Genomic DNA, 14,536 nt, shown 5'->3' on the forward strand with positions numbered 1-14,536 from the left:
GCCGCATATGCAGTGACTACTGACACTGAAGTTATTAAAACACACCGTATTGATACCTTGTCCGCTCAAGCAGCAGAGCTAGTTGCTCTGACACAAGCCTGTATACACGCCAAGAACCTGAAAGTTAATGTTTACACAGATTCACGTTACGCATTTGGAGTTGTACACGACTTCGGAGTGCTCTGGCAAGAGAGAGGTTTCATGACTTCTCATGGAACCAAGATTCAGCATGGTTTCCTTATTCAAGCTCTGTTAGATGCCATACATTTACCGACATCCATTGCTATCATGAAATGCAAAGCACATACGAAAGTTACTGACATTATTTCCCAAGGTAATGATCTAGCAGATCGTACAGCCAAGCTTACAGCACAGACTCCAGACATTCCAGTTAACATGACACATACTCCAGATCCGACTACATGTATGACAATTAAGGACCCTACTCAAGAGGTCGTAGATATCCAGTTACATGCTACTTCTGATGAAATCAAGAAATGGTCCGAACAAGGAGGGGTCCAGACAGATCAAGGATGGTTAACGAAGGGTAGAGCCACATGGTTTCTCCCCGACTCTATGGTTCAAGTCATTATTAATACCGCACATAGTCCAGCACATTTAGGAGAAAAAGCCATGTTAGACAGTATCCAGAACATTTGGTTCAACAAGCATTTACGAGCTGCAGCCAAGCAGAAAGTCCGTACCTGTATGATATGTTGTCAGTTTAATCCAGGTAAAAGTGTCCCGGTGGAACAAGGTGGTTTCCAGCCCCCTGACCACCCTTTTGAAGTCCTCCAGATGGATTATATTCAGATGGAGCGATGTCGAGGTTTCAAGTATGTCCTTGTAGTTGTATGCGCTTTGTCCAGATGGACAGAAGCATATCCAGTCCCAGATTACACAGCCGCGACCACTGCCAAGCAGTTGGTTCGTGAATTCTTCCCTCGATATGGACTCCCTAGAGTCGTATATTCTGATAACGGTCAGCCATTCTCATCTGAACTCATGAAGCACGTTTCCCTTTTGTTAGGGTACCAGTGGAAGTTCCATTGTGTACGCCATCCTGAAGCAGCCGGTCTAGTCGAGAGACATAATCAGACTCTGAAAATTCGAATCGCCAAAGTTTGTAAAGAAAAAGGTGTGGACTGGCTAGTAGCTCTGCCAGTCGCTTTATTTTATATGCGCATGGTCGCACATTCCAGATCAGGTCTGTCCCCGTATGAGGTCGTATTCGGTCGCCCCCCTAACATGTGGGGTACTCCTAGACCCCGAAGTATTACTGATGTTTCATGTAATATGCTGACAGATTACCTAGCTTCCTTGATGTCTGCCCTCAACTCATGTCGTTCACAGGTTGCTGCCGCATTTCCAGACAATACCGAGGTGGCACCGCATGAAATCGTTCCAGGTTCGCTGGTGATGATCCGAAACTTTGACAGATCAAGTCCGCTGGAACCTCGTTGGAAGGAGCCCCGTCAGGTCCTCCTCACCACCCGTACAGCCGTGAAGTTGGAAGGCCGAAAAGGATGGATACATCTTTCTCATGTAAAACTTTTCAATGGATTAAAACCCGTTTCTAAAAACATTTCCAAAGATTCCCAGGATTTTAAGGACTGCCGAAATATTGTTCCTAAGGACTGTCCCGCAAAAGACATTGACACAACCCCTTCCCTGTTAGAGAAAACTCCGCAGCAGGAGTATAAGTTAAAGCTCCGGTCTAGTAAAATAAGTCAGTCAGTTTGATTGTATAAGTCCTCCCCTAGGTGAAACGGTTAGGCTGTTTCTGACATGTATAAAATAGACCCCCATAGTGAGAGAGTTAGTCAAAAGCTCAATTCAATGTATCATTTTTCTAAGCTTCATATTATTCATCAGCATTATGATTTCTTGCATCAGCTATGCATTTTTCCTGTATTTTTCAGTTCCTCATGTAAATAAGTCTGCTAATGTTACAGTAGAGCACACGTTTAGTGATCTGCCTCCTCACGAATATGCTTACCGCCTCGCTATGCGTAACAATTCATTTATCCGTATGTTACATTACTCACACCAGACCAGCAATGCCACTAATTGTTGGGTGTGTGGTCGACTCCCCCCTTTCCAGACACCGAAGGGAGTTCTGCCACTTTTTCCTTATCCATTCTCACATAATGGTTCGTGTGGAGCATGGTCCACGTTAACGTCCTCCTCAACAGATATGTCTTTTCTTAACAGTACATGTTTCCCAGACAAGCAAGGTTTCCCCCACAGAACAGGTTTAGATCTAGAAAATGAAGTGTATAATTTAGGTAATTATTCGTCGAATTTCATGGTCCTGAATGTCCAGTCTGATACTACTCCAGACTCACCTGCTATTTCAGTACTACCAGTCAAAGGCGAATTATGTGTCCGTAGTCATGGTTCTGTACACGTAGGACATAGTGATTGTACTACTATTGTCAAGTATAGTGACAGTGGGAAATCTAATTTTAAAGCTTCACGTCATTCTTATTTTGTTTGTGGTCAAACTGCATATGTTCATCTGCCCCTCGATTGGGAGGGAACCTGTTACATTGCCTTCCTACTGCCACCAGTTTTTCTAGCCCCACCTGACTATCATAGAAATACACATCTAGTACATACTAGACACAAGAGAAACCTCCCGATTGTCGATTATACTGAAACTGCTGCAGAACAATTCATTGATATAGATAAAGGTGTTTTCCCTTATTTAGGTACAGTTGTAAATAGTAAGCTAATCCGTAGGTTAACAAGAACCCTTGAAGCAGTAGTAGATGAGACTGCCTCCGCTCTAGGTAACTTAACCGAAGAGCAATCCTTTATGAGAATTGTCGTTTTACAGAATCGTCTCGTCCTTGACGTCATACTGGCCGATAGGGGCGGGGCCTGTAGAGTTCTCGGATCTAGTTGCTGCATTTTCATTCCTAATAACGCGCCGTCTGTTTATTCAGCTATAACCAGACTTCATAAAATTGCCCATCTGTTACACCAAAATCCAGGCACCTGGACATGGTCCGGTTGGTTCTGGAATATAATTTCCGCCTGGGGATGGAAAGTCCTGTCCTTTCTAGGTATTGCAATAGCGATCATATTCAGCTGCTGCCTCTGTATACAATGTGGCCCTGCGATTTGCGGCATTTGTGCTACCTCTTGTATTCCTAGTCCCAAGCCCCGTTCTAAATCCCGTTCCAAGACAATTCGAGACGAGCAAATGATACTATATGAAATGATAGATGGTATCATGAATATTGATGTTTCCTGATGGAAACGTAGTGACAAGGAGGGAATGTGGAAAAGTAAATTTTGCCATGTTCTGTGTCCCTACGCCTCATCCATCATATGTTATGTGTGCATGACCAATATGCATATGTTATTCCCCATGTCCGATTAATGACGCAATTATAGTTGTGTCCACCTCTAGTATGCCAGTTTCCAGTTCTCGTGAATACTACGAATATCAGGCCTATGTAAAGCTACGTTGCCACGTTCCCCAGTGTGCACGTTATTTCATTATAAAGTCCCCGTTTCCAGGCCTCAACAGGGCCCGGACACTAGATTCAGCTCCTGTCTCCTGAAGCCTCGTTGAGGAGCGATACAGCCCCCACCTGTATCCTCGACCTTTCACTTACTTCCTGCCTCACAGTGCCCGGTGCAGCTTGGCTCTGCCTCTGAGTCTGCCAAGAGTATGTTATGATTCCAGCTATCAGTTTAGTCCTCCTTCTCTGCATTCCTAAGCTACTGAACTGCATCAATAGTTTCCGTCATTGTCTAGCCTTCACGTCTCCATGTTAGAGAAATACTGTATTTACTGGTCATTTAATATTCTTCATCACGCACTACATGTAGAATAATGCATGGTCCAGTCTTAGAGTCAAGTTAGCTTTTCCCCTCATGACTTCTAGTTTATATCAACATGTTCCCTAAACATCAGATACTAGATAGGGTTTAGGTACATGTCGCTCCGACCCTCCAGACTTTAGTCTCTGCTCCTAGCACAGAGTTCATAGCCCCCAGCTTCTCCTAGTGATACGTCATTGCCAGTTTACGCGCACCACCAGGTTAGAGGTCCCGGCTCCTTAGGTAGCCCCCTCCAATGTTTCCGCCCCATTCATGACATATTCTGTTACGTCTGCACCACATGTCTATGTATACGCCCAGTTACACCTACTTTTACTGTTATCTTTCGCGACTGCTACGCGTCACACCTTCTGCTCCACCCACTGCTACGCCTACTGCAATGTAATGCTATATGTTCGCGCTATGTATATATGCCCGTGTATTGTTATTAAAAGTTAGCGCGCTCATCCCAGACCCAGCCCCGGCAGCTGCCGGGCCACTCTAGCCCTGCCATTCTGTTCCTATGCAGGTTGTCCTGATCCTGTCCTTATGCTGTAATAAACCTGCAGAAACTCCTACTACCTCGAATCTTGACTCTTATTTATTGAGCTATCTGTTATGATATTTGTCTAGTCAAAAATAGGGTATTATTTATTTATTTACCACACGAGGATGAAGACCTCCGTCTTGTCTGAGTTCAAATTCAGGCGGCTGAGCTTCATCCATTCTGCGACGTCTTTCATTCCTTTCTGTAGGTTGGTTTTGGCGGTGGCTGGGTCTCTGGTGAGGGAGAGTATCAGCTGGGTGTCGTCGGCGTAGGAGATGATGTTGATGTTGTGTTTGCGTGCGATGGCGGTGAAGGGGCTCATGTAGATATTGAAGAGCGTTGGGCTGAGCGAGGATCCTATCAGCACCCAATTGGAAGATGCAGTTGTAAAATCTTACCAGGCAGCTCCAATGCTAACCCATGAGAGAGATAGGCCTCACTGTAGTGAAAAACAAACTTAGCAGTATTTCACTACCATGACATGTAAAACACAGAAGTACATGACCTATCTTTTAAATACACTGCACCCTGAGAGATATTTGCAAGGCAGAAGCAAAAAAGATAGGGGAAATCACACCAAAAGATGCCAGGTTTAACAGTAGCATAGAGGGTTAATATATCTCTTGCAAAGCAGATCATGTAATATGCAGATGACAGATTTGTATTTTATGTAGCTAGGTAAGTGGGTTACTGCTTTTAACATTAGGATCCTTTTGTTACTTCCAGCTCATAATTTGTAATCCTTCTGGTGAGCTATAAAGGACATGTGACTACTACACCTGCTACTCCTGTTACTATAGGTCAACAGAACCTACCTAGCCCACCCAAGCCTGTTCGTCAACCTTTTATTAACTTACCTCCCGAGGCTGCTCCTTTTGTAGCTATTTTGGTAAATGTTCCCCCACTTAAGTCAGGTGAACAAGAACATCCGCCCCAATTGTTAGCAAGGACTAAGTCTTGGGCAAATTCGACCTGCTCAGGAGACAATGAAGTTTCCAATGCCATCGTCTCTGTTCGGCGGGTGGGCTGGATTGGGCGAACTAACAAAACTACTGATGGAGATTGCTTGATAATCAACTTCAATAATCCGGGAGAGGCCCGCAGATTACTTTGGGATGCTTCACCCCTAGAGGGTTTAATTGCTGGGCCCCGTGCAGTACCCTTGGGCTTTTTCTATCCTATACCTAAACCTCACCCTTACTTGAACTTAGGTTATGACCAAGGCAGGGGATTTGATAGGACACCTAGTTTGCCCTCACATCCTGTTAACACTCGACCAGAACCAGACTATAGCTGGTCCACGATTAATAGGTTGAATAATCATAAGGTGGTCACATACAAACCAATGTCCCTTAATAGCCCTTTAACCCTACATAATAGATTCACGCCCTTGGCTCAGGCGGTTGAACATAATTGACGCCCAGCCATTAACACCCCTATGCTCAGACAATCTATAGGGAACTGTCCCCCTCAAGGAGTTCCCAGCAGAAAGCCTAAACTCATAAGCTGGAATATAGCCGGCCTTCGCTCAAAAAGGGAGGACAGTGTTTGGCTGAACCTTCTGAACCAACATGACATCATAGCCCTGCAAGAAACTTGGGACCGCAACAACAATTTCTGGGTTCCGGGGTTCACATCCTACTTTGTCCCAGCGACCAGATCTGCCAGTGGAAGGGACAAAGGGGGCCTTATGATCCTGACTACTGTCCAACTGGCGGGAACTGTTAAACAAATAACCACTAACTCCCCCAACTTCTTGTGTCTAGAGATCAGCTTAGCCAATGGTAATAAATATATCCTTATTAATTTTTATAATTCTGTAGTAGATGGACACTCCACTGAGCATCTCTGTTCCCTACAGTCCTTTTTGATTAATTTTAAAGAACGTCAAACCTCTTTGTTGCACATTATAATTATGGGGGATTTTAACACGCATCTCTGTAGGCTTTCCTGCCACATTGAAGACACTGACTGCCCTACCTCAGGCGATTACCAACATTTTGAACACAACCCCAAAGGATTGGCATTAGAAAACCTCCTTGCAAACGTTGACCTCTATGAACCGGGGTTCAATGCCTACAGTGAAAGGGTTATGACATACAGTGCTAGAAACTCCGAATCCATCATTGACTACATTTTTGTTTCCCCTGGATTATTAAGTTGGGTCGTCTTTTACAACGCAGTTGTGGCTGCGTTTAGTGACCACAACCCAGTCATCCTTGAGCTTGCCTGCTCTGCGGGCCTACTCAAGGAGGGAACAACAAAAATGCCCGCGCAGGTTGTGCGGCCCACGGACCAAGGAAGAAGGCTGAAGTGGTCCAAAATAGTTCCAACTGAGTTTTTTAACACTCTAAACAGCAAAGCCCGCAATGAATTAGATATCTGCCAAGACAACTCTAAACAGGGGGAGGATGTAATCACTGCCTTTGATACCTTGTGTGCTTTAGTTTCTGATGAACTCACAGTTAAACCCAGGAAAAAGACTCGATCGACCAAGGGCTGGTTCAACAAAGCCTGCTCGAAAGCACACACTTGCCTCCTGAACGAACTAAAAAAATCACCTAGGGACAGAAGGGAAGTTGCCAGACTAAGAAAAGAATACTATAACATTATTCATGAACGTAAAGAAGCTCTTAAAAAGGATGCATGGGCCTCACTAATGGAAAAGGCCACCTTAAGAGACAGCACTAGCTTCTGGGCTATTATAAACAATCCCCTGTTTTCTGGAGAAGCGAATGATATCCTAGAGGCCAACATCAGTGAGGAGGATTGGTTAGCTCATTTTAAAATCATCTATGGGAGTGACCAAATATGTGAAACACCTACTATCCTCAAATCTAATCCCCTCAAGCCAGCACTCTCCTTTAATATGGTAGAAGTTGAAAAAGCCATAACCAACACAGTAGGGAAGAAAGCGCCAGGCCCAGATGGCGTCCCAGCCGACATGTTCAAGGCCAACGTCTCCTTTTGGGCAAACATCCTGACCAATGTCTTCAACGCCGCCATGAAACATAGCCTGCCTGTCTCCTGGTCACACGCCACCATCATTCCAATCTTCAAGAAAGGCCAGAGGGGAGACCCGAGGTGCTACCGCCCCATCTAACTTATCGACTCGTCTTTCAAAATCTTGGGGAAAGTGATACTGGCAAGGATCGACGAATGGGCTGCCAGTAATAACATCTTATCAAATGCCCAATACGGGTTTCGTAAGGGAAGAGGGACGGAGGATCAGTGCCTCAACCTACATCTGATCCTAGGCAAATATACAGTGGCATCCAGAGGATCAATCTACCTAGGGTTCATGGACCTGTCCACAGCCTTCGACCTAGTGAATAGGTCCAGGCTGTGGGACATCCTTTTGGAATTGGGGATGGACCCTACCTTGGTTCATTTTCTGGCTGAGGCTCATCGGGACCTAGAAGCGTCCATCAGGATGACACAGGAAGGAGCCTGTACAGCTGGATTTAAGTCTACCAGAGGGGTGCGACAGGGGTGTATCCTCGCCCCAATGTTATTTACACTTTATATTAACCACCTTGAATCCACATTGGAGCTGGCAACACTCGACGTCCCGCGTTTTGGTGGACTGACCACTCCGGTCCTCCTTTACGCGGACGACGCGGTGCTCGTGGCACGTACTCCTCTTGGGCTACAAAGACTATTGACATCCTTCGATGCCTTTATGACCTCCCTTGATTTAAAAATCAATACAGACAAGTCCCATGTTATGGCTGTAGGTGGCAGAAAAAATAAGGACATGAAGACCTTCTACTGTGCTAATACTTCTATTTCCAATGTGAGAACTTTTACCTACTTGGGGGTAGTATACGACGATAAGGGCACGTGGGCACCTCAAATATCTGTCAAAACCAATGCCATGAAAAGAACAGCAGCCGCCATTGTCGGCTTCTCAAAACGTCTGGGAGGTAAGCCCACGGAAGCAATGCTGGCACTCTACAGAGCGAAATCAATCTCAGTAGTAAGATACGGGGCTTCCATCTGGGGTTATTCCAAAAATATAGAATCAATACAGATGGAAGAAAACAGATTCTTACGTATGCTACTAGGATTACCTCAATCTACAGCCACTTTTTCTGTCCATATGGAACTAGGCCAGGGGTATATCAGTGACATCATCAAACAATCCCCTATCTTGATGTGGTTAAAAACATGGCTGAACTCCAACTTAACTCTGAACCACACAATTATGAGAGACTGCCTACTTCTGGACAATATGAAAAATATCCCGTGGCTAGCATATATTAAAAAAACACTAACTTCCCTGGGCCGCCCAGATCTTTTCCATAAACCAGACTGCATCGTTAAGAATGACCTGGAATGGTTCAAAGTGACTTTTTCTAAAGTGAGAGAAATGGAGCGGGAGAGCTGTGAGCTTGCGAAACCCACTGTGAGGGAGCACTATATTTCCAAAACTACACCGGCAATTGAAACTTATTTAACAGTAGTGTCTATTCCATTACATCGCTGGTTATTAACCAAACTAAGATTTAACCAGATTCACTTGCTGTTAAATGACTCGAAGGCATGGGCCAAGCCAGAGGACTTAGCGGCCTGCAAATGTGATGGTTTTTCTCTGCAGGACACTGCTCATTTTATGTTCTTCTGTGGTATATATGATTTGCCCAGGAAAAAGTATATTGTTCCATTGCTTAAGAACAAGGGGTTCGTCCAAATCAAGCCTGCCCTATTTTACTTAAAAAAGTTAGATTCACCACTATTTATGTTTAGTGTCGCTAACTTCTTGGTAGCTGCTTTTCGTCTTAAAAAACGTTTTGGAAATAGATAACTTATCAGTTTTTGACAATACCCGATGGAATTATTTAAAAATGTCTGCATTTTTTTAAATTTTGTAAATATTTTAATTGTTCTATTTTAACAGTGACAGCAATCCGTTGTAACTGTACCCCTTAATTATGTATTTCATGTCTACGTGCTTTTTATGATTCGTTATGAATCGAAATAAAGTCGTTTTGAAGTTGAAGTTGAAGTACTACACCTTGTAACACTCACAGTTTTTTTAAACACATCTTGTACATTGATTTGCATACTTGCATGATTTATTGTTAATGTATAATGTGTATCAGTATTACAGAAACCCCCTTCTGTAATACCATTGTCCCCTGGGGTACACAAGGTGGGTGCATATGCCAGTTGTGCCCATCAGGCACAATGTATGCTATGGCCCCAGATGGGTATCTCTTCCACTCTCTCTATCTTCCTCTTCACCCCCTCCCCCTCCCATTTATATCAATTATCACTGTTTTGTCTTTCATTCTTAGCTCATGATGAGAAAAACCGACACAGAGATAGCCTACCCGATTCAGGGTCCCTGACTCAACTACCAAGCCAAGAATGCATTATTATCGGGGTTGTTACACCCCAAACACCACTCCATGGAGCTACACCCCTCCACCACCAAATTAAAGCAGACACTTTCCAAAGTGTGCCCACTGTTGACTTAACAGAAGAGTTCATGTTTGAGATTGGCAATGAAAATTGAAGCAGTACAGGAGACTCCTGTCTGCCTAGTTGTGCACGCCAGTATCATACCCTGTGATGACAGACACCTTGTGTTATACCCTTGAAGATGTTACACACTTGCTGGTGCAACCAGGTAATAAGAGAGTTAATGGAACAACTGGGGGCTGGTAAGGAAAATGCAGCCTCCACGATCTTCCTTTCTAGAATCCAGTGACTATAACCAGACCATGCTTGAATATTATCATTGTTCCATGAGTGTGTAATGTCACTTCCTCTACCCCTGGCATTGTAGTGCATTGACAACCATAGGGGGAGGTGAGAACATGTATTTGAGGCAGTATTATGCATCACACTAAGGAGTTCTTCACATGTGTTTTAGTATTCAGTATTTCCCTTAAGGTTCCAGATTACCCATAAGTAGAAATTGGTATACCTTAAAAAGTCAGAATGTATCAGGTACAATAAAGCCCCCCAACAATTACTGGAAGAAAATGCAGATGTACTGGCATGTTAACTTAACCTGTCAGTCTTGCATTGCGTGCCCACAGCTGCAGCAATCTGTCAAGTATGAGCAAAAATACTTCAGGTAGAGATTTGGGACCTGGCTGAAGTAAGAAACACATTGTCCAAATTGGGCGAGGTGAAAAATGTGTGGAACAGGCCTTCTCCTACTCACTCTTATCTCAATTTCCCCAGGACACTAACGCCCAGAATACACAGCACCAAATGAAGCTCCTGGCCAGACTTCTGCATGGCTATAATACATGCAAACACCATCAATCACAAAGGTATGATCCCTAGGAGAGTTAGGTGTCCTGAATGTGGGACCTGCCGGGGATCATCTCCCTTAAGTAATGAAGAGACCAAAGGGGTAAAGATTGAGTCTCCTCTGCTGCTGATGAGGAGAGTCTGGTAAATCCATCCCACCAGAACACAGGACTGCAGAATTTTTGGTGGGTATGAAGCACTAGCAATGGAACTGGTGGAATAATACACTGTAGGGTTTCCTCCATGAGAAGACAATAGGGCAACAGGTGGATAATCAGCAGGTGCAGCTCTCAATGCAATTAGCACAGGAAGAACCTGCTTCAAAAGCAAACTAATAGAATATAGTAATAAGTGTATTCAATATAAAAGGCAACCATTCTAGATAGGATAAAAGGCATCTATGATAACAGCAAAACATTATGCGCCGCGCTATAGGGATGATACTCCTTATTCCGGAACTGTAAGAGAGGAATCCTCTGACACTCAAATGGAGCCGATGATGCGGTGATAGAATTGATGAGACTCTAACCATAAAGTCCCGAGAGGGCTTACACGTGTACAAGTCAAAATCCAGTCAGTCCAGAAGGAGACTGTAATCTACTCAGAGGATTCACCGTACTACTCTTCTCCGGGGACAGCCGTGTTGGGTGGGGGCTTTATAACAAGATGCGAAAGGCTATCCAGTGACCTGTAAAGTGTACATAGAATATCACACATTAACTAGCGCCAAGACACCTCCGGGTATTTATTTATTTTTATTTATTTATTTGAGTTTTATACAGCGCTGGCTAGACCCGGAGGTATCAGAGCGCTTTACATAAGGAACCAAAAGTTACAAAATTACATCAGTTACAAGTTACATCAGTTACGAGAAAACATTTCAAGAGCGTCGGGAGATGGAATGAATGAAGCTTAAAAGGGTAAGGGGGTGGGTAAAGGTGTAGGAGGGAAAAAGGATGGATGAAGAGACGAAGGCGAGTTTGCCCAAAGTCCGGCTGGGTAGGTGACGGCCAAGGGGGAAGTCCCCAGCCCATCTCCTCTATAGCTATAAGGTAGCTCCACCTGGCATCAATCAAGTGGCTAGTTCTCAATGAGAAAAACAATAAGAGAGCAACGAGAAGGGATAAATGGAGCGTAAAGGGGAAAGTGGGTGGAGTAAAGGGGTAGGAGGGAGAGTACAACAGAGAGACGAAGTGAAGTCTGCCCTACATATACTACATACATATACATACATACATACATATATATGTATGTATGTATGTATACATACATACATACACACTCACACACACCCCCCCACACACACACACACACACATATACATACACACATATATACATAGTCACCAGGGCCTTAAATAGAACATCTTAGTGAATGCCTTTGAGAAAAGAGAGCGAAGGACACTGAGAGATGGACCGGGCGGGGATTCATGCAAGTCATTCTTTCCTTGGAAGCATTTCAGTCTGAGCTTAGGGGAGCGGAAAGCCATCAGCACATAGAGTACATTCCAGCAGACACGTCCCAGGGTCAGAGTTAAAGCCAAGGCATTCTCTTTGCTAACAATGAGATCAATCATCATTGTGGGCTCCGGCAAAACAACAAAGGTATTCGCGCGCCCAGAAGTATCAATAGCAGAAGCAATTGCCCCTGACAAATGGGGAATACAATGCAGGAATCAGTGTCTCTGCACCAATTTCCGCATGTTTTTTGCCATTTATGGTTGATTTATTGCCCTTACATGTTGCCTGCCTTCAGCAGGACAAGGATGAAAATGTCAAGCATCAGGCCTTCTCACATTAGTCATAAACCCGACTTCTGTTACCTGCCAGAGCTCATGACAACACGTGTAATGGGTGATGGGGCCCGGAGTTTTGATTGTCGCCGTGCCCTTGTGATAGCAATCAGTACTCTCCTCTCTGTGCACCCTTTCGCCGCTGGAACGTTACTTTTTGTGATGTTCCGTGGCGCAGGGGCCTGCTCCATATTTACGTGGCAGCACTAAAACATTTTATTTGGCGTAAAGGGTGTTAATGGGGGTGTTCCCAGAAACATCCATGGCTTTTTGACATTGCCCCAGATATACGTGAAATCATGCACCTGAGGCAGTGCTAAAAACATATGCAAAGCACAACAAGGAGAAATATCTTTGGGCAGATTTACAAGAAACTAGCACGGCGCGGTGCTGTAAGTCAGGTTGCTGCGGCATGCTGCGTTAGTTTTGAAGCACAGGGATGAAACATATTTACAGCAATCTGTGGCATCTCTGTGCTTCCCCCTGTGCTGGCGCACACACTGCTGCCCTGCGCTGGCGCAGGCACCCTTGCACCATGGTGTAAGGATCCCTGCGTCATGGCGATGATTGTTTTTGTGCAGGAAGGGGCACCTTCCTGCACAAAAACAATCAATTGAGGTGGTTTCCTCTTCCAATGTGTGCTGTAGAATGTAGCACACATTGACAGAGGGAAAAAACAGGGAGAAATTAAAGCATTTCTCCTCATTGCACCTCGCATCGTAGCATTCTGACGCATTTTCAGAATTGCCATTGCTCGTAAATCTGGAAATTCATCACTGGATATGGGTATTGCGTGGGAACACCCACAGCAACACCCATGTCACGCCCCTAACACGCAATGTGTTGCATGAAAAGGGGCAATATTTACAAGCACAGGTGAAGCCACGCAGGGTGGCTTCACGTGTGCTTGTAAATATCACGCAGCAGGTTGCCCTGCCAGTGCATCACGCAACGTGGCACACCGGCGGCGCAAGGGGCTTGTAAATCTGCCCCTTTATTTCTCCTCGTTTTTCCTCAGCACACTCTGCAGCACACATAGAAAGAGGAAAAATCCTCTTCTGATTGTTTCTATGCAGGAAAGGTTTCCCTTCCTGCACAAAAATAATCAACCCTGCAAGGCAGGCACCCTTGCACCATTGTGCAAAGTTGCCTGCGTTGGTGCACGGCACCCCATTGTGCACCGGCGTAGGGGAAAAGCAGGAATGTGCCATATCTGATTGATACGGCGCATTCCTGCCCTTTTCTTTTACCGTAGGGCAGCGCGGCAGCATGGTAGGCGGAGCTACGGCAAAAACCCATTAATGAGGCCCTCATTGTGCTCTTGGAATGTACTTGTGTTTCCTGTTTTCTCACTCTTTAAATTTCGTTTCTAATTTCTTTTGCCAGAAAAGCTTGGCTAGTTGTCTACATTAACACCTGTTTTCTGCTTGACAGGGACCGTCAATGGAAATACATTATTTGCAGAATGACAGAATTTGACTGCCAATTTGAAAACTTCTAGAAAGGACCAGCTTGAAGCGAAAAGCCATCAAGAGTGCCTTTCCCCTCCTGCCGCAGCGTACTCACCACCCTTCAGTTTTTCTAACTCCTGAACTTGAAACCTGACACTGTATCTTGTCTCTGGATATGTTCTCTCTGTCTATGGCTTATAACTAACATTTGCTTCACTCTTAGTAATTAAATGTAGGTGCTTCACTTCCAATGTCTGATATTTTTATCAATCCTAATGTACCATTTTAAAGCTTTTGTAAGTATTAAAAATCTTACTTATGTTTTTGAATAAAATACACTTTAATGATGTTACTTCTCTTTGGTGTTCCTTTCCCCGACCCCTTGTCAGTTTATACAAGACACTAAAATTATCCTAAATATGATGATGAGAGTGAAAAGTGTGAAGTTATATTGAGTGATTTGACCAGGGGAGTGGGATAAATACAAATTATTCTGTCAAAGGTGTTTGCAACTGACTCTCTGGGTGAATTTGCCTTTTTCAAGATTCATCTCTACCTCACAAGATAGAAAAGTCACAGGCAGATAATGGGCAGAAACCCCCATCAGATCAGAGACTACTACATATTCCAGTGCTTAGC

General features: G+C 44.3%; 1 protein-coding gene across 1 annotated transcript in view; it reads left to right on the forward strand.

The window, feature by feature from the left end:
* DPT (dermatopontin) overlaps positions 1 to 14,249 on the forward strand; it is a 411,947-nt gene extending 397,698 nt beyond the window's left edge. Inside the window, exon 4 of the mRNA XM_078656191.1 lies at positions 13,881 to 14,249. Within this exon, the coding sequence (XP_078512317.1) occupies positions 13,881 to 13,947 (67 nt within the window). The 3' untranslated portion in view covers positions 13,948 to 14,249. The remainder of the gene's footprint in view (positions 1 to 13,880) is intronic.
* The last annotated feature ends 287 nt before the right edge of the window (positions 14,250 to 14,536 follow it).

The sequence above is a fragment of the Lissotriton helveticus genome, chromosome 8, assembly GCF_964261635.1.
Source record: "Lissotriton helveticus chromosome 8, aLisHel1.1, whole genome shotgun sequence".
NCBI lineage: Eukaryota > Metazoa > Chordata > Amphibia > Caudata > Salamandridae > Lissotriton > Lissotriton helveticus.